We start from the raw sequence: 27,301 nt of genomic DNA, 5'->3' as shown, positions 1-27,301 counted from the left end.
GGTGAGGAGAAGGTGAAATAGCAAGAGAAGAAGAAAATATCATTTCTATAGCGCCTCTCAAGATAAAAAATCACGAGGTGCTTCACAAAAACAAAAAAATGTAAAAATATAAAAAAGCATTTAGAAAATGTTTAAAAATATATTTAAAATGAGTAAAAAGAGACAATTGTGATAAACAAAATGTTAAGAAAGAGAGAGTGAAAAGGAAAGAGGGAAATCAGTGGATCCTGAGGAAGGTGGAATAGGTGGGGAGAGCAGAATAAAGAGAGAGTGGTGGAGAAGGTCATCCAAAAGCCGGCTTGAACAAGTGAGTCTTCAGCTGCTTTTTAAAGGAGACCACTGAGTCCACTGATCTCAGGCTCAGGGGGAGAGAGGTCCAGAGTCTGGGGGCCACAGCAGCAAATGATCTGTCACCTTTGGTCTTTAGCCTGGTGCTGCACAACCAGTAGGCTTTGATCACTGGACCTCAGGGACCTGCTGGGGGTGTAGGGACTAAGAAGATCACCAATGTAAGGTGGTGCTTGTCCATGTAAGGCCCTATAGACCAGAACCAGGATCTTGAAATGAACCCTGAAGTTGACTGGCAGCCAGTGAAGCTGGAGGAGAAGCGGGGTGATGTGGGTGTGTTTGGAGGACTTGGTCAGAAGCCGAGCACAGGCGTTCTGAACCACCTGTAGACGGTTCAGGGAGGTTCTGCTCAGACACGTGAAAAGAGAGTTACAGTAGTCTAAGCGTGAGGAGATGAAGGTGTGGAGAACTGTCTCAAGTTCAGAGCGGGACAGAATGGGACTCAGCTTAGCAACGTTCCTGAGATGGAAGAAGGAAGAGCGAACAAGAGAACTGTCATGAGAATCCAGGGTGAGAGCTAGGTCAAAGGTCACACCAAGATTCCTGACGGAAGGTTTGGTGTGAGAACACTGACAACATTTGCATTTCAAAACAAGAAATCTAATCACGTTAGCTTGTTCATTGAAGCCAAGGAATGATTACAAAATGAAAAGATTTTTAAATTACCGGCAATGCTCGATAAGTTGAAGCACCAAACAACCATCAACAACCAACCAAACAAAAATCAGAACAACCTGTTTTTGAGATATTCCCATTCTAGCTCTGTGCATTTTTCTGTAAACAGCTGCCTTCAATCAGTCCTAAACATAGTTTCAAACTCCAAACGTGATCGATATCACCAGCTGGTGTTTATAAATCCTGCTTGAACATTTTGGTGAAACTCCTATTTGCAGCAGTGTTTACAAACATCAAATATATATCAACAGAGCCAGAGGTGTGCACTCGAGTCACATGGCTTGGACTCGAGTCATTATTTTAATGACTTCTAACTTGATAAAATCTATAAAGACTTACGACTTGAATCGACATGCATCTGTTGACTTGAGAATATTTGATATTTAAGTGGCACTACATGGACAAAAATTATGAATCATTCTTCGTTCTGGGTTTGATCTTGCACTGCTGATTGCAGCAGCACTTTGTTTATAATCAGTTGCACTTTCTGCTTGTTTGAGCAAATAAATGAAGCTTTAAGAAGCTTTATTTCTGTAATGTATTTATTATCATTGCCATTAAATTGAAGTTGGACAGATGACTTGATTATGACTTGAAAATTCAAGTTAAGGACTTGACTTGAACTTCCACATCATTGACTTTGGACTCGACTTGGACTTGACTCGAGACTTGACTGGAAAGACATGTGACTTACTTGTGACTTGCAAAGCAGTTGTAGCACTTGGTAAAGTGTACAGATAAAATGTCTGAAACATTGCATAAACCTGTTGAGAGTTGAAAAGTAAGTCAGCTACGTTTGTTTCTGGTTAAGCTGTTCCACATTTTCACCAGTAGAGGGCAGTTACAGTTTAGAAAGGAATGAAAAAAAAGAAGAAAAAAAGGCAAAAACATGCTTGGATCTGTATGACAATGGCATGGTTCTGAGGTCCCCAATAAAACCCGGTTTTTCTACACCAAGTTGTCCTGGAGTGGTGTAACACAGTGACTTGGTCACACCTATGAACAGAGCATTCGCAAACACCAACTGTTGTTTAAAACAGAGTTTATAAAGTAGACCGGGGATATGTGGCACCTGTTTACCACAATAATGAGAACTCGAATGCCTTCTCTGCATCAGTCTAGGTACATCTGCAGATGCACACACATGCTCTGAGATTGGCAACTGTTCACAAGTGGATGTCTAACGCTAATGCTAATGGCTAAAACTGAGTGGTGTTCAGTTCAAATTGCATGGTGGTGGTGGTGGTGGGGGCTTAGCAAAATAAACTAAATTTAAGTACTCTCTACATTATACATAGAAAATTATACATGAATCCTGAAAAGTGGAAAAGTCTAGATTGCTGCTTTAAAGTGACTTTTGGACATGGCTCCAAATGAGCTCTCCTGCTAAACAGCACCGTGCATCTTATATGAATTTTTTGAAGAACAAATTAAAGAGAAAATGTGTATTCTTTACTGTTCATTTTTGGAAATATCCATTGAAATGTTGAGGAAAATAAATGAAATGATGCCCAGTTATTGAAAAATATTGGCGGCTTCATTAAAATTGGGTCTAAAATACATGGGAGCGGGTCTAAGTCTCTGGGCAACGCCATAATAGATGCCATGTTCCCATCTACGGCAGCCCGTGAAGACAAAAAGCATTTACTGATTTGTAACAAATGGTTACAAAACTTTTGCCATTCATAAACGTTGTCGTTTTACACATTTACCTCTTCACTTGTTGCCAGTGACGAACAGGAGTCTGATGTGCTTGTGATGTTGTTGAGGGTTGCACTCCCAAGGATTTTTGACCCTAATGGCTATCCATTGGTAAGGTCTTACCCCCCCCACACCCACCCCAAAAAAAGAAAAAAACACAGCTTGCTTGCAGTGATTTAGGTATGTACTGCCCCTTATCGCAAGAGGAAATACACACGGTCACTTAAGAACCAGCTCTTGCACCAGCCCTGGTCCAAGCACTGGAACCTCTTTTGCTAAACAAACACTTTACAAGAAAGAATTTCTTAGACGCTCTTTTATTTATAATTTCCAAGAAAAAATAAAACAAGTTGCCAATATTTTAATCAATAACACTGGGAAAAAGAACAATATACAAAACAGACACTATTCAGTGTAATAAAAGGTTGAATTTAGACCATACGTGTTGTAAAAAAAAACTCAATTCCTTCTCAAAAAGCAAACATTTTACCACTTGGGACTACCATGCTTTTGTCTCCATTTTCAGGTCCAACTCGAAGGAGGTCAGGTTGCACTCTGCACCTCCGTCGCTCTGTTCAAACAGTAGTCCTGAATACCTGATAAAGGAGAAAGACCAACATGTGACAGTGATGACAAAGACACTAAACTATCATGAACAGAAACGTCTAAACCTTTGTTTGATGTCATGTCTGATGCAAAGGGTTTTTTTTATATTTGAAATGTCTTCTTCCCTTTTAGCTGACTGCTTCCCATTAAATAAATGAACACTTCTTCTTTCAGTACATTTAATCAGGAATCGGGCCACCTAAAATATCTAGTCATCAGAAATAATAAGGGACTTCACTGGAAAGACGAATACGAACACACCACTGCATAAGAATCTGCAACCTTTGACTCACTTTGTACAACGTTCTGATAGACCTTGGCAGCAGGAGAGTCAGGCACTTGGTTGAGAAAAGACTTGCCCTCATCGCAGCTCTGCGCTATCCTTGGGTCTAATGGCACTTTGCCTAATAGAGGCAGATTCAGGTCTCTGCACATTTTCTCAGCACCCCCGCTGGAGGGTGGAAAGATCTGTGATGTATTCTATAAAGGAAAAAAGAAAGCACATTTAGTTATTGTGCATTTGTGCACCACCAACAGAAATGTTTAAGACTGCACGTGTCTACAACACCAACTGCTTTACCTTTTATAGCTTTAACAGAGGAAGCAAAACTTGCAAAGAATGCCAAATGAGAGGTCTCACCGTATTTTTTAAATAATATAATTATTCAGTAGCTTGGTACACTCAGTGCGGTTACATGGCTTTTCTGTTCCGTTTCCCTTGGCTATGCGGGTTTCTCAGCAATTAGCGTAAGTTTTTACAAGTTAGGCAATTTGAAATCTGCACATGACTTATTTAGAAAGTTTCCAGATGTTTAACATCGCTTTCATGTTTGACTTCCTGTCTGGATTGATCTGAACCAATGTGCTGGAAGTGTAGCGCATAAAAAACGACTGAAAACATAATCCAAGCGTCCCTTCGCTTCTGGGACGTGTCCAAAACGTGTCACCTCACGCTGGTGGAAAGGTCCACAATGACGGCGGCTAATTGCTGTGAGGTACATATCGCGGCGGTTTCACATTTTCACGTCTGGTGGAAAGTAGGGACTACTGGAGCTACGGCAATAATCGAGCTGATACCTTAACCAGAGTGGGAGCTTTCATCCGGTTTACATCTCCATAAGAAAATCTAATTATTGAATGAAGTGTGTTTTACTGAGTGATGGTAGGCAGTGTTTTCCTTAGATTTACCAGCAATGGCGTGTGTGTGGGTGGTGGGGGGGGGGACACTCCTTTTTCTAACCACATTATCTAGATACCTTATCCCGATTAGGAGTACTCCCTTTTGGTTCGACTTCAGCTGCACTAAGGTGTTAACGTGCATTTTAAATCAGTCGGTCTAAGGTAATAATTCAGGTTTGTAAACACACTGACTGTTTAGCCCATCAGTAAAGAACAAATGGATCATCTTAGGATAAACGGTAACCTTACTTATATGTGTTTAAGCAAATAAGATTGGTTTGAACTGACTGACATTGGTCTTTCACACCAGTCTCGTTTTAACAGAAACTTGGCAGCATAATGATTCTGACTGTAAACCAGCTGGACCGGCTTAGATCCATGCACACAGATAGGCAGAGTTCCAGTAATTAAGTTCTGCCACTAACACACACACACACACACGCACACACACGCAAGCACGCACACACACACCACGCCGACTGCCTAAAAGCAGCAAGCTTCCTAGACTGGACCTTTTGTCTCCACCTCCTTCACCAGAGGACAGAGAGTGAAGACAAGAAGGTTTTTACAGGAGGCGAGGGGCCCTGAGTCGTATCATTTCATTTTGGCTTGTGATTGGCCGAGGCTCAACTGCAGTGCAGCCACATCACGAATCCCGACCTTAGTCAAAAATCACTGCTTAGGGTTAAGGCAATGACTGATTCAAACTCAAATGAAGTGCAGACTTCTAAGCTGAAGAGGGCCCTACAATGATACAATGATGGTTTCATTTTTAAATATGATGCAATAAAATGTCCAAAACAGGACTACACATGTCTACAGCACTCCTAGACACACATTTATAGTTTATCTGCAAAAAAAATATTTATTTGGGGGTGACTTGATCTTTAAAGGCAAACTAACTAACATTCTCCTATTTTTAATTCTCACCTTGAGCCAAAAGGTTCAAAAATGACATTTTCCAGAGTGCACGAATTATCTCTCAACACCCTCCACTCCTTGTGGGCAGAAGACAGCGTTTACAACTTGAAACACGTCGCTCGGGCACCTGGTTAGGATGCCTCCTGGACGCCCAAGAGAAGGCCCAGGACACGCTGGAGGGTCTATTCTCTCAGCTGGCCAGGGAACGCTTTGGGATTCCCCCGGAGGAGCTGGCCCAGGTGGCTGGGGAGAGGGAAGTCTGGGCCCTCTGCTTCAGCTGCTGCCGACCCGACCCCGGATAAGCAGAAGACAATGGATGGGTGGATGTCTACCATGGCAATTCCTTTTACTATTTGGATAATGTGACGAACAAAGGGTGCCTTTTTACTGAATTGAAGGGAATCTAGTGTGTTAATCGTAATTTATATAAGAAATTGATTAAATCCAATATGTATTTAGTTTGTTGGTTACAACTGCACACTACACAAGAAAATCCAAGCATTAAACTGAGGCCTAGTCCACACGTAGCCGGTTTTTTAAAAACGAATATCCGCCCCTCCAAAACCTTGCATCCACACCACCTCGTTTAAAAAAAACACTCTGTCCACACGTACCCGGATAAATACGTTGTTATGGACATGCCAGACCTGTAGGCGGCAGTACTTCCCCCGTTCTTAACCTCGTCCTTCGTCTGTGGTCTTCCGCAAGGAGCAGTAATTCCGCTTGCAAAAACAAACAAGCAAAAAGCGCTTGGACAATTGATAAAGCGAGCGCAGCTCTGAGGGCATCCATGCTGTCGGCTAGTGTAAACACAGGTCGCACACGTGATGTCAGCATTTTTTTGTCGCGGAAAGTGACGTTGCGGACCTTAAAACTCCGGTTTTGTCCGTCCACACGCAGACACCCAAAACGGAGAAAACGCAGATCTTCACTTTGGCCAGAGTTTTTAAAAAGATCCGTTTTCGTGTGGATGACAGGCCAAAACGTAGAAAAATATCTACGTGTGGACAGGGCCTGACGCTCGAAAGTAAAAAAAAAGAGTCATCTGCAAAGTGTTGGGAATGAAATAAACCGAACTTCCAAACATCATTGTAGGTATTGTTAAGATTATTCTCTGTAACAAGCCTTAAAAGTAACGCTGAAAATGAGGAAAACCGGGGATCGTAGTTCTTTAATACACGTCAACTAGATATGATTGAAAAAAATCAAGTTTTAAAAAAAAAAACACAACAGAATCTAAAACTAAAGAAAAAAAACTGTAAAATTACAGAAGGAAGCGCGGAGCAAGTTGGTCTGCACTCTGCAGCAGTTAGACTTGCATCGTTCCTCTTTTCTGTGCTCGTTTGACTAAACTGGTCAGAGAAATGTCTGTGTTGCCTCACACGTTCACCACATTAGACAGTTTAATATGACTGAGCTCTACTTCTCTCCCTGCATGCAGATCTGGAAAGCTAAAATTTGAGTACGTCAATAACCTTGCACTTTGGACAGACAAAGCCGCTCATGTTCTCCACCACGCCGATGATCGGCAGCTTAACCTTTTGACAGAAGCGGATTTCCTTTCTCACGTCCTGCAGCGACACCTCCTACAAATTAAAGAGGCCAGAAAAGAAAACGTTGGACAAAAAGGCAAAATGAAAATGACATTTCTTGTCAAGATTTACACATTCCAACATAATATATATATAATAATATACGTAAATAAACTAAAGATTTGCATTTTAGCAACAGTCATTAAGATGTTTTGAGATGATAGATTTAGGTTAACTGGCTGGTTATGGTTGGGCAATAATCCACCGAAGCAGGAAGTGTTTTGGCTAAATCTGAGCCAAAAATAAACACCAGGAAACATTTTATTAACCTTTTTTAATGCGAAATGGGAACAGACTCAGGGGTGAATTTATGAGACTAAATGCAGCTTTACTTGGTTTAATCTGGAATACGGACACTGCTCGTACAACTCACAGCGGATTGGTGTCTACAGGGTTGCCTTCAGAAAGTTCTCAAAGAAGAAGCCGGACGGGGGACACCAAACCAAAACTAAAAGCTGTCAAAAACGTTTTGGGTTGTAAGAAGATTTATTTGACCGTTTTCATTTGCTTTAACATAAGAAGCTATGATAATATACAACAAGTCCATCTCCATCCCCGCTTGAACCAGCTGAGACATTTAAATACTTGTTTGGTTGGATACTGATAATTCCTTTAAAACTAGTGAACCATCTATAACGAAGAACCTTAATTTACATCTAAAAACATGATATCAATGAATTAATTGTTTCACTCTCCATGTCAGGAAAATAATTGTTTCCCAGCTGCTCCTACCAATCCTGGATTATGACGATATTACAAATCAGGACACTACTGGGACCCGTCTTCACTCCCAAGGCGTGGTTTACGAGACAGGACGTCTCATGGGGTTACTGCTCTTTAAATAAATGTCAACTCAATAAATAAATATTTTTATGTTTTCAGATTTTTCACATATATACTATTAGGATTATTGACTGTCTAACATGAGCAGTTATGAATAAAAAGAGGAAACACATTTTAGGAAGTGTAAATTAAGACAGAAAACATTTAAAGGTGGAAAGTCCCTTTATGAGTTGTTGATATTAGTAATAATGGAAAAACTCCCATTCAGGCGCAAAAGCCCACAAGGTCTCTGAGCTCTGAGGGGATTGGTCTTAAAGGTCCATGTTCATGTTGCTTTGCCTCTAAAAAAAACATTACTCTATCACTTTTACTTCCAGGAACTGCCAAGATGCAAAAAAAAAGACAAACTTCGTTTTCTGAAATAGCTAACTGCTAGATTAGCTATCAGCAGAGAAAACAGCTGTAAACCCAGCAGAGACCTCTCCCTAGTGCACCTACCTACCCGTCCCACAACACTGTTAAGTGCAGTTTCTGTTCAGCAGAGGGCAGCAGAGTGTGAAGTTGGTCAAGTTTTTACCTACAAAGTCACTGAAACCCACTTTTAAAGTGTAGTGTGATGAATTGTCCATCTTTGACCTAAAAGGCCCTGCTCTGTTTGCTCTGCCCAAGCAAAACCATAAGTTTCTGACACAAGCCTAATCTACAAGATTTGGGCCAAGGCCACTCATGCTCTGTGCTCTCATCTTAACTGTTGCTTTCCCGGAGAGCACAAGAAAGAAGAAAGAAGACCAAGAACTCTATTAAATAATAATTAAATAACGTCTGTTAGTCCAAATAATCATGTGAAGCTAATGTTCAATCAATCTGTGAAATAAGAATATTAATTACTTGATATTATAATCCTATGACAGTATTTTAATAAGTAATATAACTTTAAATATTTACACTAGACTGATCATACGTAATGCTGAAGTCACATGACACATTTCCTTTTCCTGATCCAATCAGAACCTTCTAGATCTGACGCGAGGCGTGGTTTTGTTGGTGCTTGGTAAATCCCCTTTTGTTGGCAAATTCTGATTCGACAGTAAATCAAAACATCCAAATTATAAAACTATGCCTCACATCATCTTAACTTGAGTTCTAGAGAAGTTGTCGGAGTGGCCAATCCGTAACTTTCCTCTTAAAGCCGAAAGAACCTAACGACAAGCTGGATTAAATCTGTTGCATGTTCCACCTGCTGCAACGGTTCCTTCAGAATAAAAGCTGAACCATCACGACCCTTCAGGGTCTTGCTGATGCCAATAAACCGTCGTGACCTGGGAGTAGCTCAAGACTGGAAGGGTCGGCAACCGCTGCATATCTACAGGCTTTGGTTCCAGACAAGGTCCAAGCTGGACCTCAACACCTCCTGATCTAAACGGGGACTTCCGTTGGGGTACGTAGACCGACAGATGGCGTCTCAATGTGTGTTATAATCTCCAACCCAAAAGCTTAGAGCGAAACACCATTTCACTCCCATCAGAACTGATCGTTTCTCCGGATTTGCTGGTTCTGAACATATTCACACACACACACCATCCTCAGTCTTACTGCACCTTAGTTACACCATACACATAGTGTTTAAAGACAGTCTTGTTTAAATTGTTTGGAAATAAATCTTTTAACCTTTTAAACCTGACTCTCTCTCTTTCTTGGAGTTGATACGAAGTGTTGCTCAATCCCTACAATAAAAAGATCCGATCTTCTGGTTAAATTTACTCAAAGATCCATTAAGGTGATATTTCATATTTTATGATATTTCACATTCTATGGTTTCTAATTAAATGTAACGACGTGTTCATTACAAAATGAATATCTTAAAGTGTTAAAACCTTTTTAGTGTTGCTTTAATACTCTGTTTTAAGTATTTCTTTGTGTACCTGCGGAGTGGTAATGATGACTGCTCCATCTACAGGGGTGGAGCTCAGATACTGAACAATTGAAAGATGTTCATCTGAGGTACCAGGTGGAGTGTCCACAATGAGGTAATCCAGCTCCCCCCAGTCCACATCCTTTAAGAACTGCTTAATCATCCCTGATCGGAGACAAATACGCAAGAGTTGTAGTTTAATTAAACGTGGAAGCCCTAAAACAGGTGTGATGCACAAACCATTTTTCTTGGGTCCTCTCCAGATCACTGCATCGTCCGGACTACTGAGCAGGAAGCCAATGGACATCACAGCCAGGTTGTCATCGACATACTATAACACACACACACGATGAAAGAAAAATACATACTTCCTGCTTAAAACGTAATGAATTTTGTCCTAAAGAGTTGTAAAAAAAGATTAGCTCGATTTGAAAGAACTCACCACAGGAGACCACCCAGAGCCACTCTGGTGAACCTAAACGTGAAAGAGCCGATGACACACCTGCTAGTTAACACGGAACAAGTATGGCTTTTGTACCTGAGACAACATGGCTGTCCACATTTGAGAGAATGGGCATGAAAATAGGGATGTCCCGATACAACTTTTTCACTTCCGATACGATACCGATATTGCAGCCTTCAGTATTGACTGATACCAATCTGATACGATATCAGCACAAATCATACATACTTTTATCTATTTCGCAGTGTGGAATGCATGAAAGGCTTGATCAAGTGATATGACTCAATCAGAGAACAAGAACCAATAACAGTAAGTATGAAAAAAAAAGAAACTTTCTCTTAACCATTGGTTGCCAAAATGTGAACCTTAACAGACCGCTTATATCGGGATTTTTGATGCCGTCCGATATAATCCAATACACCATTTTTGGGCCGATATCAAATTACTTCCAATATCGATACTGGAACGGGACATCCCTAATGGAAAATATCTCAAACATTTGATTATCGGCTAGATTTACAGTGGGGCAAAAAAGTATTTAGTCAGCCACTGATTGTGCAAGTTCTCCCACTTAAAATGATGACAGAGGTCAGTAATTTTCATCATAGGTACACTTCAACTGTGAGAGACAGAATGTGAAAAAAAATCCATGAATTCACATGGCAGGATTTTTAAAGAATTTATTTGTAAATCAGGGTGGAAAATAAGTATTTGGTCAATAACAAAAATTCAACTCAGTACTTTGTAACATAACCTTTGTTGGCAATAACAGAGGTCAAACGATTACTATAGGTCTTTACCAGGTTTGCACACACAGTAGCTGGTATTTTGGCCCATTCCTCCATGCAGATCTTCTCGAGAGCAGTGATGTTTTGGGGCTGTCGCCGAGCAACACGGACTTTCAACTCCCTCCACAGATTTTCTATGGGGTTGAGGTCTGGAGACTGGCTAGGCCACTCCAGGACTTTAAAATGCTTCTTACGGAGCCACTCCTTTGTTGCCCGGGCGGTATGTTTGGGATCACTGTCATGTTGGAAGACCCAGCCACGTTTCATCTTCAAAGCTCTCACTGATGGAAGGAGGTTTTGGCTCAGAATCTCACGATACATGGCCCCATTCATTCTGTCCTTAACACGGATCAGTCGTCCTGTCCCCTTAGCAGAAAAACAGCCCCAAAGCATGATGTTCCCACCCCCATGCTTCACAGTAGGTATGGTGTTCTTGGGATGCAACTCAGTATTCTTCTTCCTCCAAACACGACGAGTTGAGTTTATATCAAAAAGTTCTACTTTGGTTTCATCTGACCACATGACATTCTCCCAATCCTCTGCTGTATCATCCATGTGCTCTCTGGCAAACTTCAGACGGGCCTGGACATGCACTGGCTTCAGCAGCGGAACACGTCTGGCACTGCAGGATTTGATTCCCTGCGGTTGTAGTGTGTTACTGATGGTGACCTTTGTTACTGTGGTCCTAGCTCTCTGCAGGTCATTCACCAGGTCCCCCCGTGTGGTTCTGGGATTCTTGCTCACCGTTCTCATGATCATTTTGACCCCACGGGATGAGATCTTGCGTGGAGCCCCAGATTGAGGAAGATTATCAGTGGTCTTGTATGTCTTCCATTTTCTGATAATTGCTCCCACAGTTGATTTTTTTCACACCAAGCTGCTTGCCTATTGTAGATTCACTCTTCCCAGTCTGGTGCAGGTCTACAATTCTTTTCCTGGTGTCCTTCGAAAGCTCTTTGGTCTTGGCCATAGTGGAGTTTGGAGTCTGACTGTTTGAGGCTGTGGACAGGTGTCTTTTATACAGATAATGAGTTCAAACAGGTGCCATTAATACAGGTAACGAGTGGAGGACAGAAGAGCTTCTTAAAGAAGACGTTACAGGTCTGTGAGAGCCAGAGATTTTCCTTGTTTGAAGTGACCAAATACTTATTTTCCACCCTGATTTACAAATAAATTCTTTAAAAATCCTGCCATGTGAATTCATGGATTTTTTTCACATTCTGTCTCTCACAGCTGAAGTGTACCTATGATGAAAATTACTGACCTCTGTCATCATTTTAAGTGGGAGAACTTGCACAATCGGTGGCTGACTAAATACTTTTTTGCCCCACTGTATCTATAAAACCTATAATTATGTGTTGTTATTGAAAGAATGCAAATGAAACATTTTCAAAGGTTATTTCTCTGCAAAACATACTTGTTCTCCCTCCAAGCCCATGATCCTGGGAATTGACGGACCACAGATATCTACATCTAGCAAAGCAACCTAAAGATGAGGAGAAAGAAATCAGGAAAGCAAACACTTAGTCGTCTAATGGAGTCGGGGAATAACAGAGTTAAATAAGATTTGGTTGAGCTGACCAACTTACAAAAGTAACGGCTTAACAGTTTAATAACTTAACACATAACTAGATTAACCATTCTCTTACCATTGCTAGTAGCGGTTGTTATTATTTGTGTATACATTGTTTATATATTTTAAGTACATAGCCTGTCAGAGTGCTTCAAACTGTAAGTGAGTGTCTCTTTGTGCTGGCCTTTATGCTTTAGTGGTCATTTGAGGGGTTTAGCTCGGCCTACTTTACCAGACACTGGGCAGCAAATGACCTACTACATCTTTTTTACTGCAGCTTGTGCAGCTGTACTTGATACACCTATCTCCTTAAGGGTGAGCTGGTACAACCCGACCCTCATCAGTCTCCTTCTGCATCCCACCCCTGCCTAACAGACCATTTCTATACTGATTACAGCTGAATTATTCAGTCTGAGAACCTAGACAGGACAGTAAGGAGATTTCTGACAAATATGGTCCAATGGTCGACAATGTCAAAAGCTGAAAAGAGATCTAACAAAGGCAGTACAGAACATTTCCCTGGATTTTTCTGTATCAAATATCATTTAAGACTCTACAAAAAGCCATTTTCGCTTACCGCGATTGTATATGGTTAAAAAAAATGGCACCTATACTTCAGCTTCCCTTTTCTAAGAAAAAAAAGAAAACTCAGATTGATAATCTAGTTGGGATATATCGATATGTCTGACACAAATGGGGTCAGGGGTTAGATTAGAGGTGGGGCTGTGACATCTATGTTTCCAAAAGGTTTTGTTTTTGGTTGTCTACACAAGCTTTTCTGCATGCACAGAGCCCCATTGCCATGTGGACGGCCCCCAAGGACTGGATCAAATATACCAGGGTTCTCCAAGCGTGTCAAATGTCACACTCTACTTTTGCCTGGTTTTCTATATTAAAGTGTATGAAAATATAACTGAAGGCATTATATGTATAACGAGTATTTTTAAACATGCAAACATTTTCAAACTTTGTGATTTCCAATTTGAGCTTGACCTCAGGAGGGAATCTTTCTAGCTAGGGTTGGCTTTGCAGTAACATTTCTTTCCCATGTGTTTGCTATAACAGAAGTCATTTTGGGAGTCATCGATATTTTGCTGACCTCATACTTCAGCACACATAAAGGTTAGTGGAAGGAGCTTCAGTGGAAACCAGGATGAGAAAGGAACTGGGGCTGTGGCATGACCTGCTCTGGTGGGTTTGCTTCAGGCCTCCAGCTCTTTCAACACGCTTTTTAGTAGAGATGTGTTTTGACGGTCTTTTTCATGAGGCTTTTACAAACAGCTTTTGGTTGGCCAACACCTCAAGTATGTAGTGGGCTGAGCCTGTTGATACAGACAACCTTTAATTTAACAGTCTCGCCATATTCATATTAGTCAACAGTTTGTTACAAACGTTTTTCTGGGCGGAGTTTTCTAGTTTTGTCCATTAAGTGGAACAAGATGGCTTTTGTGGGAGGCCTGACATTTATTCTGGTCCCTTGGTTTAAAGCACAACTAGAATGGGTCGTTTTCTCTTTCCATTTTGTTCTGTTTAGCATCAAGGGTCTTTAGCACATTTTGGCAAACACAGAGAAACACTAAGAAGTGTTCAGTTCTGTTTCGGAGTAGCTACTGTACACAAAAGCACAAAAACATTAAATAATTATCTAAAATTGAGGTTTTAGAAAACTGAAGGGACCTACAGACAAAGACATTTAAAGTCTCTGGCTATATTATCCACAGGAATGTCTTGTTCACGAGTGAGGGAAAAATGGAGCGTGAGATCGTGCTGAGAGCTAAGTCAGAAGGCAAAGCTCTCGATTTACCGGTCGATCTACGTTCCTACCCTCACCTATGGTAATGAGCTTTGGGTAGTGACCGAAAGAACGAGATCACGGATACAAGCGTCCGAAAAGAATTTTCTCCGCAGGGTGGCTGGGTTCTCACTTAGAGATAGGGTGAGAAGCTTGGTCATCCGGGAGGGGCTCGGAGTAGAGCCACCGCTCCTCCACATTGAGAGGAGCCAGATGACGTGGCTCGGGCATCTCGTCAGGATGCCTTCTGGACACCTCCCTAGTGAGGTGTTCTGGGCACGTCCAACCGGGAGGAGGCCTAAAGGAAGACCAAGGACACGGTGGTGGGACTATGGCCTAGTCCACACGTAGCCGGGTTTTTTTAAAACGAATAGAATATCCGCCCCTCCAAAAACTCGCATCCACACCACCACGCGTTTTAAAATAAAACTCTGTCCACACGTACCCGGATAAATACGTTGTTAAGGACATGCCATATTGGTGGTCTTCCACAAGGAGCAGTAATTCCGCTTGCAAAAACAAACAAGCAAAAAGCGCTTGGCCAATTGATGGATCGGGTAGTGACAGAGCGCAGCTCTGAGGGCTTCCATGATGCCGGCTAGTGTAAACACAGGTCGCACACGTGATGTCAGCATTTTTTTGTTGCGGAAAGTGACGTTGCGGACCTTAAAACTCCGGTTTTGTCCGTCCACACGCAGACACCCAAAACGGAGAAAACGCAGATCTTCACTTTGGCCGGAGTTTTTAAAAAGATCCGTTTTCGTGTGAAAAAAACTCCGTTTTCGTGTGGATGACAGGCCAAAACGTAGAAAAATATCTACGTTTTGGCAGATCCCCGGCTACGTGTGGACAGGGCCTTAGCCTCTCGCCTGGCCAGGCAACGCCTTGAAATTTCCCCGGAAGAGGTGACCCAAGTGGCTGGGAAGAGGGAAGTCTGGGTCTCACAACTAAGGCTACTGCCCCTGAGACCCGACTCTGGATAAGCAGAAGAAAATGGATGGATCAACAATTGGGTTTGTTTCAAGGCTGCATTGTGGCTTTGTTAATAGAACAGTTGCCTGACTGTGAGAGAGTTGCAGGTTCAAATCCCACCTGCAGGCTTTCTACATTCTTCTGCAAACATGTGCTTTCTCCAGGTACTCCAGGTACCTTACACAAACTGAAATCATCCATGTTAGGTTGATTGGAGACTCTAAATTGTCCTTAGGTGTAGGAGAGGGAGTATGTGAGTGGCTGTTTGTCTCTGTGTGTCCCTCTATTAGACAAGAGACCTGTCCAAGATGTCCCCACCTTTAGTCTAATTACTGCTAAAGATACACTCACCAGTTCCCCGCAACCCTAGTGTAGACTAAGATGATGTATAGAAGATGATGAGCGGGTGATTCTTGTTTGTATTCTAACCCATACTAAAGCTTTCTGGCTAGGTTTTGGTTAACCATTGGTATTCTGTGATGACTTAAACATTACTAGTTTTTCCTTTAAACCAATAGATTTCTATATTAAGGTTTTAATTGTCACACTTTTTACACAGTCAACATAGACACTTGTGAACCATTGGCATAATTGTTTCACATCTACAGTGACCCCTGGTAAAAATAAATTAAAGAAGACATGTAGACATTAGTACATTTGAATGGTCAAGTTATCCTGGGTTGTTATGGCTGTCACTGTTTGGCTCAACTTGCTCCCTTTGAACAAAAATCACAAACCAATCTATGTCAAAGAAAGTAAAAATGTTATCAGGAGAGGGAGAATGTTATGTAATTTAGCTCTTTTCCTATTTAACCATTGTGTGCCTTATGGGTGACTGGAATGGTTTGCCTGGACAAACTTACTCCCAACAGGACAGAAAAGAGTTTTATACACCATACTGCTAAGAGTATTGGGTCATCCCACCAAATCTAGACTTTCAGTTGTTCCCACAAAGACATGAGTGAGCGAGTTTGATATGGAGGACCTTGACTGATCTACACAGAGACCCAACCTCATCCTTATGGAACACCTTTGAGATTTTATATATATATATATATATATATATATATATATATATATATATATATAATTTTTTATATCTGAAAGTTTTATTCTAGTTTTTTTTTATTCTATTTTTTATCTTATTATTCATGTTATATGTAGCACATTAGTACCGAAGCAAGTTCCTAGTTTGTGAATTGTTTGTTCACTGACAATGGCAATAACCTGATTCTGATTCTGGTATATATATATATATATATATATATATATATATATATATATATATATATATATATATATATATATATATATATATATCCATGCCCTGATGTGGGGCTGGGGGGGTGCGTCGACATGGTCGGGACATAGAAGGGAGTGCGCGGCTAAATAAGTTTGGGAACCACTGCTGTAGAGACACTGATGCCTGTCAGTACCTATGTGCAATCTGCTGGGTTCCTTTTACAGGAAACTTTTGCCTTGAGATGACTCTTGTTGTGGCTTGGCGCTATATAAATAAACTGAACTGAATTGAATTCAAACATGTTTATATAAAAACGTAATTTTCCATTCATTTAATCCAATAACAAGCCACCTGAGACAACCTGGCACGATGGGTCATAACAAAAACGAGACACACCATGTAAAAGTTACCAAAATAACACCTAAAGCAGCTGGTCTTAACATTTTGTCAAAGGTAGATTTTGGTAGGCTTTATAGAACAATACCATTCCCCCCTTTACCACAAAAATAAAAATGTATGTACCATACAAACAGTTATTGATTACCTCTTTTGTACTGTCGCTTGCCAGGGCATGGGCCAGGTGAGCGCTGAAGGTGCTCTTCCCTACTCCTCCTTTTCCTGACAAAACCAGGATCTTGTGCTTGACAGATGACAGTTTTTCACCTATTTCTGCAATAGCTGATATCAGACAGAAGGAAGATGTGAAAGGTGGGGAGAAGTTTGAGTTCCATTTTCAAACCTTACGTATATTTGACAAATAAGATTACGATCAAGCTTTACCGGGGTCGGGGGCCTTTGTGGCTCCGGAGGCGCAGAGGTTCTGGTTGGGACAGCCCTGACATGAAGCAGACTTTCCTGCTTGCTCACTTGCCGTACCTGGGCAGTCTAAAAAGCAAACAAAAACTCAGTTTATTCTAAAATACTGGAGAGGACAGGAAGTCTGGAAATAGTGATGGGTCGAGGAACACTGGTCCATCGGTGCATGCATCTACCTCATAGAGCGAGACCCTGTGTTGTTGCACGTATTGTTTAAGAAGTAGTCACAAGACGGACACGGCCGTTGTTTAGCCTGTCACTGAAATATAAAACCCTGTTTAAATGGGGGAGCGTTTCCATCTGTCAATGGGATGAGTTCCTGCCAAAAGTTCACCTTTTGGACCAAAATTATTCCACTGTTCAGCCAATGTCACATTATGGAGGCCGAAATAAAAAAAGAGGGTGACCCATGTGGGATCATTTTGTTCTTATATCGGCAAATACGCAGATTTTTTTATTTCCTTGTTTTATCCTGATCCTCTCAGCTTCTGCTTGATCCATCAGAATTTCAGTGCATTTCTGAATTAATCTTTTTAAAGTTTAAATCATTTTGACTATTTTCTGCAGGCTGAATGTCACTTTTGTTCAATTGAACTTTCATATATTAAAGTTGTGGTTCACTCGTTTAATCAATACATTTGCAGTGGTCTCTAGTAGGAATGAATGCCTTGTAAGTTGTACTCTGGGGGGACAAAAGCACCAGTTTCAGGAACTAGAAGTGAGCTGCATCAGAGCTGAGCTTCAGACGGCAGGTTTTGGGCTCTTATTTGATGATATTTGAACATTTGACCTCTGACTGGCAAACAGCAACGCAACTCTACCACAGACTCGGTTTACTTTGCAACGTTGATGTATAATCTCCACAAATAACACAAGCCTGAAGGAGTTCTGCTGTGTGGTGGAGTTGCTAATGGTTAGCTTCTACTAGCTGAGACGTTCTCTGCTGTTTCCTGGATGCTAAACCAACAACAGTCTTCTGCGTTGAGAGTCAAGATGGTTGAGTCCATCATACCATAACAAGTTTATTTATAAAGCACATTTAAAAACAGCATGACGGCTGACCAAAGTGCTGTACAGTAGTTAAAAGGAAAAACCCCAACATAAAAACAAGATAAAGATCATATAAGAGATAAAAGGGATAACCTAAAAATTTAAAAGAAACATACTAGAGTAAAAACAAAACCAAAAAAAAAAACAAAGTCACAATAAAAACATACAAACAATAAAAGCTTGGTCATTGATCAAAAGCTAAATGATAGAAGTAGGCCTTCAGTACAGACTTGAATCGACGCAGTGACGGAGCCTGCCAAACACAAAGGGGAAGAGCATTCCAAAGTTTAGGGGCAGTGAACGCAAAGGCCCGCTCCCCACGAGATTTATACTTCATTTTTGGGATGCACAAAAGCAAGTGATCTGCTGATCTCAGGGTTCTGGGTGGAACATAAGGCTTAAGCAGTTCTGACAGATAAGCAGGGGCTTGACCATTCAGGGAATTGTAAACAAAGGTTAAAACCTCAAACTGGACACGATATTTAACTGGCAGCCAGTGCAAGCGTGCAAGGACAGGTGAAATGTGACAGCGTCTAGAGGTGTTTGTCAGGAATCTAGCCGCTGCATTCTGTACTCTCTGAAGATGCTCGATTGCTGAGACACTGACACCAATAAGTAGTGAGTTGGCATAGTCTAAACGTGAGGTGACAAAGGCGTGAACAACAGACTCCAGCTGTGATCGTTTCACTGTTGACTTTAAACGTGAAATGTGACGTAGTTGAAAAAAACAAGACCTGACTTTAGCGTTAATTTGTAAACTCACTGACAGATCAGAGTCAAGTTTCACTCCCGGACTGGTTACTCAACGCTAAGAGGCAGTGCGACGAAGATCTGTCAGGTTTTTCTAATCCTAGAGTTTCACCGTCAATTTTCTATCAGAAGCTAATGTAGGAGATTATTTTCCTATTCGGCCTGCATGAAATTTTCAGAGACTCACTATAATTTGGGCAGCAGCAGCTCAACAGGTTGAGCGGGTTGTCCAGTAATCGGAAGGTTGCAGGTTCGATCCCGGCTCTGGACAGAGAATTCTGCTGTCGTGTCCTTGGGCAAGAAACTTAACCCACCTTGCCTGCTGGTGGTGGTCGGAGGGACCGGTGGTGCCTGTGCTCGGCAGCCTCGCCTCTGTCAGTGCGCCCCCAGGGCAGCTGTGGCTACATCAGAGCTCATCACCATCAGTGTGTGAATGTGTGTGTGAATGGATGAATGATACACTGTAGCGTAAAGCATTTTGGAGTCCTTACTCTCTCTGAGAGGCGCTGTACAAGTGCGGGTCATTTATCAATATCAAAAATAATTTTAAAATGTTTCTTTGGTGAACCTTTAATACAACCGGATATTCTGTGCTTAAGACATCACAGAGAAATGCACGAAAAATGAAAAAACAGCCTGCCTCAAAGACAAGTTCATAAGCAACACAACAACAGTTTCACTTTTTCACAAGTTGAAACACACATTCACATTACTGAACATTTTAAATGGGTCAAATATTATTTAAACTGGGGTTAAGGCACTAAACAAAGCAATGTACACTACTGGATACAATTACTTAAACAATTCAATAGGTCATTATGTCAGCTGCCTGCACTGATGTTTAAGACCCAGCAAGTGTCAGTAGACCAACACAGTGACTCAGTAATGATAGGATTGCCACTGTTCACTGATCTTCATTATTTTATAGAACTTTCATACTAACATGTCCCTTCAGGTTGCAGCTATCAAAGCAGACAAGACAAACCACGAGGTAGCACAAGATTACCTTCAGACAAATATAATGATTACTGAACTCAGTCCCTCCAGGTTATTTATCATATTTATAAGTGGGACCAAAAAAATCTAGGAGAAATTCACTTTCCCAGCTCTGTGAAACAAATGTTAAACAAAACTAAGACTAAAAAAAAAGTTGAGATCTGTCACCACGACTGAATTTCTTCAGGTCATTTTAGTGTTTCACCAGAGGAATTATTTAGTTCAGCATTTAATCATTCATTATGTGACAACCTCAAAAGTCCTTCATTAAAGGTCTGATCGTGCTTCCGCATTCAGTCTTGTTTCTTTTATTTAAAACATTCTAATAAAACCTACAATTAAAAAAAATCCTCTGGGTTTAAATTGACTTCTGCGGTCACTTCTAGTCATGGTTTAGTTAATATTTCTTACGTTTTCTAACTTTATCGGTTATTTAAATTACCTAATTTATAAAAACTAGTGAGTGACGCAGTATTTACAGTCTAGTAGTAAGAGAGTAAAGTGGTACACTAGCAATAATGTCATGATAATAAATGTAAAATTATATAAAACAAACTGAATTAAAAGTATTTGCTGAAACGAACCAAACACAACGGTAGCCGACATAGTTTTTAAAAAGTATAAATAACAAAACTTACGTTCAGGAGCATTTTCTGGTATGTCGGCCATTCTTCCGCCTGTGTCCGTTTGAGTTAGTCTTCCCCTTCAAGGGTTCCGCATTTCTTCTTCGTTTTTGCAAGCAATCGCCAAAGTTTTACTACTGCCACCTCTTGACCTAGACTTCTATTACTAAAAAGAAATGTATCCAGTAACTCTCAAAAAAAAAATTTAAAAATAAAATAACGAAAAATGTCCTCTCTCCCAACAGCTTAGGTGCTGTTGTTTTGCTGAGAAGAAGAAATAGAATATCAAGACAAGTTGATATGAGCGCTCACCCCAAGACCCTGCCAAGTCATGCCAACAGTATGTGTGGCAAGGACAAGGCATACAGGTGAGGGCTCAAGCGGGATTCGATCGCCAGACTCCCGGGTGAGAGTCATGAGCGCTAACCAGTCAGCCAAAGGGACAATAAGGCATATTCAATGGGTCACAGTGGCAGGATACACACGCTGCCACAAGGATGACACGCAAATTCGTGAAGCGTTCCTCATTTTTTTAAAAACCAACTGGTATGACGCAGTTAGGGGCGTGTCCCGCTGCTCAGTTCCAACATTTGACCAATCAAATAACTGGGTTGTTCCAGTTTTGAGAAGCACGTGCTTTCAGCATCTAATCAGAGAGAGCTGGATTGTTTCAACTCTGAAATAGATCCTCTTTCACTCCGAGCTTGCGTTCCTCCGCTACTGAACTGACTGAGACGTACAATTGTTACTTAAAAAACAATTAGACTTTTAACATGTTAAAAAAAACAGTTTGTGAATAAACAATTAGACTTTTAACATGTTAAAAAAACAGTTTGTTGTCTTACGAGAGATGTTTAAGATATAGTAGTATTTTCTTCTGGCCTAATGAGGAGGAGAGTAGTGTGAAATGATCTTTCACCACATCCCCAGTTGGCACAAAGTTCTCTATTTTCTGTATTCTGCGTGTAAAAGCATGTTTTTAACTGGTATTTCCCTGTTTATGTTCTTTGTTTAATGTTATATGTTATACTGATATGCTCATTGGGAAAATTATTCCACAATTGTACATCTGATGCCTGTACAGTACTCTCACCATTCCTTTTCACTCTGTAGACTTCCAGAACAAGTCAGAGACCTGTCATCTGCAGAAAGACTCAGACGACTCTGCAGTCTGTGGAGTCGAAGAAGAAACCCAATATTGAACCGGTGACACTGCTGAACTCAAACATATTTGTGATGTTCTCTAACGTGTAATAAATGTGGCTTGTATAAAATCCACTCCACCGCCAGCAGCATAGAGTTTCTCCTCACACGTGTGACAAGAGGTTTTCGCTCCACGTTTGCTGGCTGTTTACCTGTGAACCACACCTGGTTTCTTGTTGGGATTTTTGTCCTGTCACACTATTTCTAACCTTCTTCGTCCTCAGTGGTTTATTAATTTCCTCACCCAAGCTCCTGTTTTCCTGTAAACTCCTCCAAAGGTGTCCTTCCTATCCACACCTGAAAAGGACGGGAGATTGGATGTGTCGCGGAGCTGAGGGACCAAGACAGAAAAACTGTCTTCACTTTTTTGGATTTTTCTTTTTAAAGACTTTTTGAGATATTTTCTTTTATTTCATACATATATATATATATATATATATATATATATATATATATATATATATATATATATATATATATATATGGACACAGATACATTTATTACATATGTTTTATAACATCACAAATATATTTCAACACAGATGCATTTTTTTATATATACATTCTATAATTTTACATGTGTATTATCACAAATATATTTCACAGCTCAGTGGTTCTTCATCACAATTATAATTAAATTTAAAGTGGTAATTGTGAAAAATTATTTACATAATAATAATTGTTATTATGCCGATTTCGCATACATTTCCACTTTTGTATTCGGACGAGCGGGAATCGAACCTACGCACATCGACTCCCGGACAAAATAGTTAAAAAAAAAAAACAACAACAACAAGGAGAAGCGCCGAGGTCGGGGCCGGGCTAAATGTGGGCGGGGTCAAACGTTTAGAGGTGGGCGGAGACAACTATTTGACTCCTGCCCCTCTCTCACTGGAACCAGGAAACCGCTATGCTGTGTGTGTGTGCAGTGCTGTAGCCGGGACAGAGGGAAGTAACTGCCAAAATGGAGGTAAGCTGAAGTTCATCAAAATATTCCAAACAAGTGATGACACCAAGATAAGCATTAGTATTAATAAAGGCTATTTTTAGACATTTATTTCAATTTTGTGTCTTTACTGTTTGCACTGTTGCTTTTATACAATAGAAATACTGCAAGAAATTAGGGTAATAAAATTAACAATAATAAAAAAACGTCTTAAAATTAAACTTAAATATAGGCAACAAAAATTATTGTTAAGGTTCTAATGTCAAACCAGAGATCCGGTTATATTTTTAACCATTTGTTTAAAAATATAACCGATCTTCTACCAAGTGCCCACCCAGTGTTTTGTCAAAATATATTGGTAAAGATATATAGATAAATAAATGAAAACTAGTTCAATAATTTTATTTTATTTATTTACTTTTTTGCTGATAGTGCCGTGAAATAGGTATTAATTTTCTATATGGCTTTAGAAAGATCTTAAACAGACTTAAATTTAAGTTGAAGAAACCTGTAGGAACACTTTCATAGCTTTGGGGAGATATGTTGTGTGGTCATGATTACTTTTAGGTGGAAAATATTTTTTACAGGGGGAAATATGTTAGTTTTTTAAGCTTTTTATGTTCGCATCTGAGTTCTACACCTGATGGGCTTTATTATTATGGTTAGAGTGCTAATCTGATATGTGTAATTATATAAACCTTATATAAATGTTTTTGGAGTTTCTGTGATATAGCAGACCGTATTGAGATGATTGCAGTGAAGCAAAAGCTTGTTCATCAGCCATCAATTGAAATCAGCTGTGCTGAAGCAGGGAAACCCTGAAAAATGCAGGATAGTGTGACTTGAGGACCAGGGATGAAAAACACTGGATTAGAGATTCTGAAAGCTTACATCTGAGTAATGTGTAGAACATTGATGTTGGTCTTGTTGCGATAGTACATGTAAGTATTCATGACATGAAATGTTGTTGGTAAAATGAAAAATGTACTTCATATGTAATGTAATACATTGTTTGTTGTGAATTTCTTTTTTCAAAGGAAAACATGCGGCAAATTAGGAGGTGGTGGTGTCTTGTTCTGCTGCAACACTTCCCCATGCTGTAAGTGCCCTCCATGATCACACATTCTTTTATCAGATATAAAAAAAACGTTTTGCTCAGTCAACAGAATAACATGAATGTTTTCATAGTGAATGAATGTTGTCATTGTATCACCAAGGTCTGAGGAAGACAGAGTGCAGGCACGAAAAAGACGGAGAGAAGCAACAGTAAAACAGGTGAGAGACAATTTGATTAATTCTTGTAGTTTAACTGTTGCTTGCAGACTAAAGCATAATTCCTTCACTTATTTCAGGGCCTGGAAGTGGTCCCTCCTAAGAAGTCCTGCCTTACTGAATTAGTCTGTGCAGCATCAGGTATTGTTCAAACAAGTATTATTGTACACAACCCCCAAGGTTGTCGAAATGGGATGTGGGAAGATTCAAGATTCAACCTTTTGTCATATGCACAGCTAGAAAAACACGCTTTCTGCACAATGAAATTCTTTCTTTGCCAAGATTAGAAAATTAAGACCGTTCCAGACAGAGCACTTTTTTTTCAAAGCAAGTTTTTCAGTCATTTCTCTATTTTCATTAAACCAGAATACTAAGCAACTGATCTTTTTTACAACTTGCATTGTTAATATGCTTTTTATGAACCACAGTCTTTTTCCTTTCCAGCAGAGGCTGAGAACTTGCTGGAACTGGACACCGGGAACAGAGTACGTTTTATATTGTCGGCTTTTCTTGTCATTGTTTCTTCTCCAACCTCTATCTTAATTAGAGGTGTCAAATAATTCCATTACTTGCAATTTTTACAGCCATGATTAACGTGTTATATATTTTAATTATGTTAATCATTTTTAATCTACTGCTTCTTTATGGGACTTACTTTTAAATAAACCAATTTCTTTACTTTTACGCTTCTTGCTGGTGTTCTTGAAGGGTTGATGTAAACTCATAAGTTGAATGGTTGACGTTACAGTGACAAGACCGGTGAGAGATTAGCTGCAGCAGTGTTTATTTCAGCAACCTTGTTATCTTTACTCTGTTTTTTTTTCACCCTTCTTGCAACTTTTTCCAAATTTATTGTTACCATTTGGATGTAATGGGTGTGTCACTGAGCATCAAGGCTGCTGACAGCTTCTCTCCTGTATCAGACGCACATCCGTGCTGCAGTTTGGAAAGACCACAGCATCAGCTGTTTGGCTAGCTGTTAGCATTGAAAATAAGGCTTATATTATGTACAGTTATTAGATTAAATTAAAAGGTTAGATTACTTTCAGATCATACATAATTAATGTAAAATATGTTTTTAATCTCTTGACAGCAGTAATTTTAATATTGTCTTTATTTTTGATTAGGAGAATTCTCTGCTTGAGGACACCTTTGAGGCAGCAAGGTGGTGTACCACAAGGTCCTTCAAAGAAAGCCTTTCCCTACCCCAGGTCATCACCATGGACAGGGAAGCTTGCCGGAGGGCAGTGGAGAGGTTATGCTTCTGTGATGGCCTGGATGAAGAGGAGATGAACGATTGCAGGGAACCGTTCCTGTTCGTGTTTAGTTTTCAGTCAGACTATGAGGAGTTCTGCAGAGAAATTGAGGGAAAAAAGGAAGATGAAGGTGTTTTCTGGTTTTGAAATGCCATAGTACAGCGGTGTCACAGTTTTTGCATTCTTTTTCCTCCTCACATTGTTTTTTTGGAGGTTCTCTTGTTTTTTTGTGTGCTTTTTGGTTCATTTGTACTTTTTTTTTATTCCTGTGTTGGCTGTTTGCTCTATTAAATTTACCTTTTTTGAAAAATTTAGTCTGCATTCTTGTGTGTCTCACACAATGTCTCACCACCCCGCCTCAAACCCTTGCATGTTTTAAGAAGTATCAACACAATTTCTCTGGTCCTCTTAATGTAGCTGATATAACGGAGTGTACAACAAATTTACCCGTGTCTGTCTGTACTGTTTTACACTCACTTGGGAAATGACTATTAAAATAAAGGCAGCATTGATAAAATCAACTATTAAAATGGTTTTGACAGGTTTAAAGAAGTCTATCAAATGCCTGAACCTTTTATATAGGTACCAAAAGTATAGCTAAAAAACACAAGTACCTATGTGCTACAAATACACATACCATACAAAAGTAGAAAAAAGAATAATAAAATTAGAACAGATTGGATCAAAAATGGCGCCTGTAATTATCTGCTCTTTAAAATTATGACATCCAGCAAACAAGTCATTTGATTACCAATGTTATGCCTTACATGGGTTTTGTGGGTTTTTAGGGCTTTCTAATCCTTAGAAAGGGGCTACTCGCGGTTTACCGGTTCCATTCAGAGAGGGGCAGGAGTCAAATAGTTGTCTCCACCCACCTCTAAACGTTTAGCCCCGCCCCGATCTCCGGGATGCAGCCACGCCAGCGAGGGGCAGTTCCTCTCCTTCCATTTGTTCCATTAGGTCGACCAACCAAATGGCCGTATTTGTTCCATTTCTTGAGACTGACATTTTTGCCGACGAATCAGAGAGCTGGATTGTCACGGCCTGTCCGAGCGGTCCACCATTGCCCTACTCCGAGATCTCTTGGATCTGAGAGGTGAGAAGTAACTATCTTTTTTATATGTAATTAAAAAAACTTACAAAAATTAAAAGCCTTACAGCTCGTTTAGGGGGATTAAGACGGCACAGGACTTTGTTTTTACCGTAATGTCGTGAAATGTCAACGTTGTTTTAGCTAGCATGCTGGTGCATTACGCTACTGTTAACCAATATATGCTTGTATTTAAGGAATTTTTTAAATGAACACCATCCTGATTGCATTAATAACCATGTTTATTCAACCATGTTGTTCATCATCACGATCGTGCATGTTTGGGCTCTGATTAGTTTTATCTTCACTTATAGAAAATCCAGCCAATAACTGGGTTTCCTAATTAGCTTTTGGCTACCTAGGAAATGTGAGTTTTTTTCTTATGTTGTTTATTTCACATAAGACAGGACAGTATGTCATGTAAACTAATAACATTAATGAAAAATAAGATAATCTGCTACTGATCAGCAGTTGCTCAGGTTTAGTATGAACTGTAAACCTGGTTTTCCTGCAGCTCCTCATCCAGTCTTTTGCTCCTTTATTTAGATGGAACATCCAAATTTTAAGAAGGCCAAGAATGGGACCCTGATCCTCGGTGCCTCAGATGCGGCAAAGGCCATGGGACCCCAGAGGCAGGGGTACAGGGCCAAGCAGCCAGAGGAGGTGGAGGCGGAGGCAAGGGCCCACGTCGCCAGCGAGGGTGGTGATGTCAACAAAGCCACCCTCGTGCTGAGCCGGTGGAAGGTCCAGT

General features: G+C 40.3%; 1 protein-coding gene across 1 annotated transcript; it reads right to left on the bottom strand.

Annotated features, from left to right (window-relative positions):
* Positions 1-3,025: 3,025 nt before the first annotated feature.
* Positions 3,026-20,891, bottom strand: nubp1 (nucleotide binding protein 1 (MinD homolog, E. coli)). Its single transcript, XM_015945481.3, has 10 exons — positions 20,799-20,891; positions 17,329-17,433; positions 17,093-17,226; positions 12,386-12,454; positions 10,160-10,192; positions 9,958-10,048; positions 9,728-9,882; positions 6,906-7,016; positions 3,624-3,810; positions 3,026-3,320 (listed from the first exon to the last, which is right to left on the bottom strand). Exons 1-10 carry the CDS (start codon positions 20,827-20,829, stop codon positions 3,268-3,270), a joined length of 969 nt encoding a protein of 322 aa, XP_015800967.3. The 5' UTR covers positions 20,830-20,891; the 3' UTR covers positions 3,026-3,267.
* Between the last annotated feature and the right edge of the window lie 6,410 nt (positions 20,892-27,301).

This window comes from Nothobranchius furzeri, chromosome 12 (genome assembly GCF_043380555.1).
Source record: "Nothobranchius furzeri strain GRZ-AD chromosome 12, NfurGRZ-RIMD1, whole genome shotgun sequence".
NCBI lineage: Eukaryota > Metazoa > Chordata > Actinopteri > Cyprinodontiformes > Nothobranchiidae > Nothobranchius > Nothobranchius furzeri.
This window is presented reverse-complemented; position numbering and strand designations above follow the sequence as displayed.